An 8,054-nucleotide genomic window follows, 5' to 3' on the forward strand; every position below is an offset into this window, starting at 1 on the left:
AAGCACCATTTAATTACAATTTTTTTTTTCTGGTGCATATCATCCAGAGTTAAAAACCACTGTGACTTTTAGAAATTAAGCTCACAGCACAAATCAAGAAAACATAAAAGTTTGTATTCTTTTTTCTTTTTTTTTTTTTTCCCAAAAGATGACCGGTAAGGGGATCTTAACCTTTGACTTGGTGTTGTCAGCACCACGCTCTCCCGGTGAGCCAACCGGCCATCCCTATGTGGGATCCGAACCCGGGGCCTTGGTGTTATCAGCACCGCACTCTACCGAGTGAGCCATGGGCCGGCCCATGTATTCTTTAATCTAGCAATTCTACTTTAGGAAACTACTCTGAAGAAATAATCAGAAAATGGACAAAGATTAGTTCACAAGGATGTTAACTGCAACATTAATTTTTATTTTTTTACTTTTTTCCCTCTAGTGCATCTTCATTATAAAATGCTATGAAAAGTAGGCTGGCCAGTTAGCTCAGTCAGTTAGAGTATGGTACTTGCTTTGTGCCGTGGCAGTATCGTAGCTAATGAGGTTTATCGGAGGCACAATTATTGTTTATTGATAACACCAAGGTCCAGGGTTCAATCCCTGTACAAGCCAGCCGCCAAAAAAAAAGATTAGTAATGGGCTGGCCCGTGGCTCACTCGGTAGAGTGCGGTGCTGATAACACCAAGGCCACGGGTTCGGATCCCATATAGGGATGGCCGGTTGGCTCACTGGGAGAGCGTGGTGCTGACAACACCAAGTCAAGGGTTAAGATCCCCTTACCGGTCATCTTTTGGGAAAAAAAAAAAAAAGGAAAATGGCATAGAAAAAAAGTATCGAAAGGCAACCTTCCAAATTAGGAACAGTGGTTGCCTCTGGGGAGGATTATGGCTGACTTTTTCTGCTTCTTTTCACTCTTTAAATTCTCTACAAGAAGTACATATTATTTTGATAATAGAGTGGGGGAAGTAACAGCTTAAAGAAGAACGGAGAGAAAACAGAGTATGACACAAAAATGGGATGTCAGTGATAGGCCCCATAGGAGCAGAGAAAAGCTCCTGGCTCGTGGCATCTCCCCGACCTTCTGGGATGGCCAGAGACGGGGGCAAAGAACACCTTCACCTCTTGATGCTACAGAGATTTTTCTGGGCGGCTTTCATTCCTTTTCTTGCATTCTATTTCTTCCACTCTGACTTCCTGGCCTGTCATGACAGCCCCATCCTCTCTGAGCCTTGGTTTTCTCATCTATGAAAGAGCAATAATAAGACTCAGATTAAGGGCTGATGGGCAGATTCAAAAAGCAAATCACCTTGCATCAGGCCTAGCACGTGGTAGGCCTTCAGACAGGAGTGGCTTCTCTCCCGTCTCTCTTGCTTCCTCCTGGGGACCATCTCTTCACTGTCCTTCTCTCTGACTTGGCACCACGTGGCAGGTCAACTCTGAGGTCAATCACATCTGTTTCCTAAGAGTCTTTGAATTTGTGGGTTGATTTGGAAGAAATGTTAACCCCAGTGAGGCACCCTGTTGAGCCACAACCCAGGCCCGTTCCTAATTCCTAACTAAATCATCCAAGAGACTGCCCCAACTCAGGACCCAGAGTGAAACAGGGTTGTGAAGCCACGGCTTACCCTTCTGCTGCTCGAGCTCCCCGAGGACAACATACAGGGAGCCCACCTGGGCTTGGAACGGCTCCACCAGCTTGGTACAGACAAGAACCTGGTGCTGGTCAGATCTGTGCAGAGCCGTCAGGGTCACTCTGGACTGGGTCATGTCATAGAGGCACAACCTGGAGGGTGAGAGGTGAGATCATTTCTATCTATACACAGAATGACTACAAACCCAAAAAGTCTTGGGAGGCCTATAAATCCATGGAAAGGTGTTTAGCCTCAATCTGATCACAGAAGTAAAGATGCCAGCAACAAATCAGAAAAAATTTTTCTAGTTAACTTTGTAGACTGGGAAGGAATTTTCTTTTAATCTTTTCGGGGCCAGCCCGTGGCTCACTCGGGAGAGTGTGGGGCTAATAACACCAAGGCCACGGGTTCGGATCCCATATAGGGATGGCCGATTAGCTCACTGGGTGAGCGTGGTGCTGACAACACCAAGTCAAGGGTTAAGATCCCCTTACCGGTCATCTTTAAAAAAAATAATAATAATAATAAATAAATAAATTTATTTCCTTTGCCTTTAATTATATTAATGATATCTTTTGATGAGCAGAAGATGTTAATTTTGTTGATGTCTAATAAAAATATTCATTTTTTTCTTTTATGGTTTTTGTTTTCTGTGGTTGTTTTTTTTGGCAGCTGGCTGGTACAGGGATCAAACCCTGGACTTTTGTGTTATGAGCATCACACTCTAACCACCTGAACTAATCAGCCAGCCTTCTGCATCTTATCTAAGAAATTTTTGCCTATCTTAAGATCATGAAGATATTCTGTTTACTTCTAGACATTTTATAGTTTGGGCTTGTAGGTTTATGATCTGGTGCAAATTATTATTGTTTTATATGTCATTAGGCAGGGATCAAGGTGTTTTCCCCCCATAAGAATATCCAGTAGTTCCAGCACCATTGTTGGAACGACTATCCTTTCCCCAATAAATTACATTGATGTCATTGTTGAAAGTCAATAGAATAATGGCTAAATAAATCATGAAGTTTAATTTCATAATGAAATAAAATGGACCTATTAAAAGGGATGATACATATTTAGCATGGTACTAGGTCCACCATACACAGTTAAATAAGAAAATAGTATGATATAGTAACACAATAGGATCTCATGTGGGTTAAAACATTTCTATAGTATGTACATATATATCTCCAAGATGGTCCCCCACGATTCTCATCTCCCGGTATTCAAATCCCCGTGCAACTAGTACCCTACCACACTGAGTAGGGCCTGACCTGGGTAACCAAAAGGATACTGCAGACATGACTGAGAGTGACTTTGAGGCTAGGTCATAAAAGACTTTATAGTTTCTGCCTCGCTCTTTCTCTTAGATCCCCCATTCTGGGAGAATCTGCTGTGTTAGGAGGACCCTCAAGCCTCCCTATGGGGAAGTCCACATTGTCAGGATCAGCTTTCTGCCAAGAGTCTGCACTAATTTGCCAAATACGTGAATAAGTCACTGTGAAAGCAGATCCTCCAGCCCCAGTCAATCCTTCAGATGACCACAGCCCCAGCCAACCTCTTGACTGCAACCTCATGAGAGACCCTGAGCCAGAACTACCCAGCTAAGGGCCGGCCCGGTGGCACACTGGAGAGTGCGCCACTTGGGAGCGCGGCGGTGCTCCCGCCGAGGGTTCGAATCCCATGTGGAGACCGGTTCCCACTCACTGGCTGAGCGCGGTGCGGGCGCAACACCGAGAGTTGCGATCCCGTTGCCGGTCCCCGGTACGGGCGCGACACCGAGGGTTGCGATCCCATTACCAGTCAGTAAAAAAGACAAAAAGGAAAAAAAAATGAAATACCCAGCTAAGCCCCTTACAGATTCCTGACCACAGTAACTATGAGATAATAAACATGTGTTGTCATTTTAAATTTAGGGGTAATTTGTTACATAGCAACATATCACTAACACAGTTTATATATTTTTATATATATATATACACACACACACAATTACCCACATATACATATATACACATACACCTGAAGTCCATGGATGCTATTAATATGAAAGTATTTTAAGGCTGCATTTTCAGAGGGAAACCAGCAATACTCCCTTTACTTTTTCTGACTCCTTTATAGTTCTACAGACACCCTAAGGTGACTGGTAAAGAGAAGGGAGGTGCTGCTGCCCAAGCACACACGCTTTCTCACAGCAAGTGGTCGGACGCTAGCTGGCACTAATTTACCTGTTCAGAGTTGTATGCAAGACATGAAAAAGTGTATAAAGATAGTCACCAAAGGTTAGCAGTAGTTGTCCAGACAATGGGAATATATGTGATTTTTGCTTTTTTTTTCCTTTACACCATAATGGATTGTCTACATTTTTTACAATGAATACATACTACTTTTTTTAGCATTTTTTATTAGACAAACTTATAATAAAATTATTTTATTTATTTATTTATTTATTTTTGGTGGGGGAGCCATTTAAACTTTCCCCCAACCATGTGAAAAAACAACCATTCTTACCTGCCGAATGTTCTCAGTGTGGCCCCATCAGGAACTTGGCCAGCAGTGACCTCCCAGGGGAAGTAATAGATCCCAGGTTTGGGCAGCATCATTGGCTTTTGCAAGCAAACAGTTAAGATGGATTTCTGAGAAATTGCGGTTATCGTATAACTTCGTATAATGTATGCTATACGAAGTTATTACGGGAACATATGTGATTTTTGCTTTTTTTTTCCTTTACACCATAATGGATTGTCTACATTTTTTACAATGAATACATACTACTTTTTTTAGCATTTTTTATTAGACAAACTTATAATAAAATTATTTTATTTATTTATTTATTTATTTTTGGTGGGGGAGCCATTTAAACTTTCCCCCAACCATGTGAAAAAACAACCATTCTTACCTGCCGAATGTTCTCAGTGTGGCCCCATCAGGAACTTGGCCAGCAGTGACCTCCCAGGGGAAGTAATAGATCCCAGGTTTGGGCAGCATCATTGGCTTTTGCAAGCAAACAGTTAAGATGGATTTCTGAATATTCCTGGTAAACCGAGCAGACCACAAGATGGAGATTAGCAGATTATAATACCAGCAACATCTTGAAGACTAGTTCCACCGGATAGGGTTTTTAAATTAAAAGAAAATAATTTTATAGGCTATGCATTCACATATTTTTAAAAAACAAAATAATACAAAAAAGCTATGTGGGGAAATACTGTTCCCACCCCAATCTCTATGCAACCCATTTCCCCACAATCCCATAAAGCAGAGGTCTGTAAAGGAGCACACAGTAAATATTTTCAGCCTTGTGGGCTATACAACCTGTTACAACTACTCAACCCTGCCATTACAGTACAAAAGTAACCGTAGATAATACATAAACAAGTGTGGCTTGTTCTAATCAAATTTATTTACAAAAACATGGAAGAGCTGAATTTGGCCCATGCTCAAGTTTGCTAACCTTGCCCTAAAGTAAACCATTTTAATTAATTTTTATGTGTCCTTCCTTCTGGTGTTTCTTTCTTTTTTTTTTTAAAGATGACCGGTAAGGGGATCTTAACCCTTGACTTGGTGTTGTCAGTACCACGCTCTGTCAATGAGCCAATCGGCCATCCCTATATAGGGATCTGAACCCGTGGCCTTGGTGTTATCAGCACCACACTCTCCCAAGTGAGCCACGGGCCGACCCTCCTTCTGGTGTTTCTTTATGAAAATAAAAACAAATATAACAAGGTCAAGCATTCAGATCCCCAACTGGCCAGCTGCCAAAAAATACATACATGTATGTATATATTTATTTCCCCTCTCCCTTAAAAAGGAGGCGAGCAAACTACTGTTTTTTTAAGGTAAACTTTTTATACTAAAATAGCTTTAGATTTAATAAAAACTTGCAAAGATGGTACAGAGAACAACTGTACACAAAAACCAAGTTTCCCCTCTTTTTAACATCTTACATTAACATGGTACATTTCTCACAATCAATGAACTGGCATTGATATGTTATTATCAAGTCAACTCCATACTTTATTTGGATTTCATAAGTTTTTTCCTAATGTCCCTTTTGTGTTCCAGGGTCCCATGCACCGTGCCACATTACATTTAGTTGTCATGTCTCAGACTTCTCTGGGCTGTGAGAATTTCTCATATCTTTTTTATTTCTGATGACCTTGACAGTTTTGAGGTGTACTGGTCAGGGATTTGTAGAACAACCTTCAATTTGTGTATGTCTGATGTTTTTCTCATGGTAAGACTGGGGTTATGGGTTTTTGTTATAATCAAAAAGGGAGAGAGAAAACTGGTTAAATAACTTAGGCAGTGGAACACAGCAGGCTTTTTAAGAAGATGCATTCAATATGCATTCATATGGCAGATCTCCAAGATCTACATCAGGAAAAAAAGCAAAGAACAGGCCTGTAAATATATGTCCATCTGTGTGTGTGTGTGAGAGAGAGAGAAAGAAAAAACACTCCAAAAGGCCACGTGTAGAGAACTGAAGGGTAGGGGTGGGCTGGAGCCCACTCTGGGAGGAAGCACTCTGAAACTCTGATGGACTAAGGAAGCTTAGGAAAGGTTCGCCCTTTGGTTGAGGAGGAGCATTCCAACCAAGATATCTCTTCTTTTGGCTGACTGCCCTCTACGAGGGAAGAGACCCCTCAAAGACAGAGTAGGAGACACTACAATGGGAACAGAAAGGCACCCATGGAACACTGGCCACTGGCCCACATGATCAAAGACAAAAACATACACAACTGTTCAGGGATGACCGATCAAAGAAGAAATGAATGAAGTGACTATCATCCAACAGTCTTCATAGAAAACCATATGCTGAGCAGCCACCTGCCAAGAAGTGGAGCCACAGTAAGCTGCTCAGAATGGCAGCTCTGTTAGGGAGACCTGGCATATTTAATGAAATGAAAGGCAATATAAACAGACCAGAGAAATTACCTGTGTAGACACTCTTTAGAAGTGCTCCCCCCACTGCCTTTTTGGTAATGCCCCCAAATATTCTCTAATTTATCCATAATAATTTTGCCTATAATAAATTGCCTTGAAATTGTTAGACAAGTGGGGATTCAGGAATAACTGCTCAATGACAACAGAATCCTGAACGTAGGGCCGGCCTGTGGCTCGCTTGGGAGAGTGTGGGGCTGATAACACCAAGGCCACGGGTTCGGATCCCATATAGGGATGGCCGGTTTGCTCACTGGCTGAGCGTGGTGCTGACAACACCAAAGTCAAGGGTTAAGATCCCCTTACCGGTCATCTTTAAAAAAAAAAGAATCCTGAACGTAGGGCCGGCCTGTGGCTCGCTTGGGAGAGTGTGGGGCTGATAACACCAAAGCCACGGGGTCGGATCCCATATAGGGATGGCCGGTTTGCTCACTGGCTGAGCGTGGTGCTGACAACACCAAAGTCAAGGGTTAAGATCCCCTTACCGGTCATCTTTAAAAAAAAAAAGAATCCTGAACGTAACAGCCATCAACTCTTTCCTGATAGAACAAGCAAACTGAAATACGGACAAAGATAAATGGTAATTAAATAACTCTAAGATCCCTGCAGAAAACAGATGGCCCAGATTTAGTCCAGAAGTTTAATAGGAGTCTAACCTAGGATCTTGCACAATCAGTTTTATTATCCTCTGATGAAGAGGTCCTGAGGCAGTGCTGCAGGTAAAGTCCAGTGGACATTTCAGGACAGTGTGCAAAGAACAGGTTTGGCTTCTGTAGCTCAGGAGCAACTGGCCAAGGTTCAGCTACCTCCCATCCCCCTAAATGCAGGGATCCTCGGTTGCTGTGGCCAGGGAGCAGAGCTGGTTTTGTCACCAGAAATGAGACGGCCCCAATAACCTTTGGCATGATAGAGAAGCAAAAACCAAACAAAATAAAAAACAAAAAAGAACAAGAACAAAATCGCAGTGGTTCCTGTTTGTTTGGGATCATAGAAGATAATCCCATTCAGTACAGCAAAAAGCTGAAACTATAGAATCTTCACAGATAAGTACATTCATCACTAAATTCATGTTTATTTGTAAAATTATCATACAGTAGGATTAATTCCTTTGGGGGCACACACTTTCATAAATTTTAACTTCATTAATTTTTTAAAAATTCCAATTCTTTGTTAGCATATATTGCACAAGGAATCTTCAACATTAAAACTCAAGAAAGGGGCTGGCTGGTTAGCTCACCTAGTTAGAGCGCAGTGCTGATAACACCAAGGTCAAGGGTTCGGATCCCCATACTGGCCAGCCACACACACACAAAAAAACACCGCAAGATATACCAGGTGGGGGCCGGCCCGTGGCTCACTCGGTAGAGTGTGGTGCTGATAACACCAAGGTCAAGGGTTCGGATCCCCATACTGGCCAGCCACACACACACAAAAAAACACCGCAAGATATACCAGGTGGGGGCCGGCCCGTGGCTCACTCGGTAGAGT

General features: G+C 42.3%; 1 protein-coding gene across 1 annotated transcript in view; it reads right to left on the reverse strand.

Annotated features, from left to right (window-relative positions):
* Positions 1-4,242, reverse strand: part of TEN1 (TEN1 CST complex subunit) — an 8,864-nt gene extending 4,622 nt beyond the window's left edge. The window contains exons 1-2 of the mRNA XM_008582459.1: positions 4,134-4,242; positions 1,617-1,774 (exon numbers count right to left, since the gene is read on the reverse strand). Coding sequence (XP_008580681.1) covers positions 1,617-1,774; positions 4,134-4,225 — 250 coding nt within the window. The 5' untranslated portion in view covers positions 4,226-4,242. The remainder of the gene's footprint in view (positions 1-1,616; positions 1,775-4,133) is intronic.
* Between the last annotated feature and the right edge of the window lie 3,812 nt (positions 4,243-8,054).

The sequence above is a fragment of the Galeopterus variegatus genome, unplaced genomic scaffold, assembly GCF_000696425.1.
Source record: "Galeopterus variegatus unplaced genomic scaffold, G_variegatus-3.0.2 Scaffold2618, whole genome shotgun sequence".
In the NCBI taxonomy this organism is placed as follows: domain Eukaryota; kingdom Metazoa; phylum Chordata; class Mammalia; order Dermoptera; family Cynocephalidae; genus Galeopterus; species Galeopterus variegatus.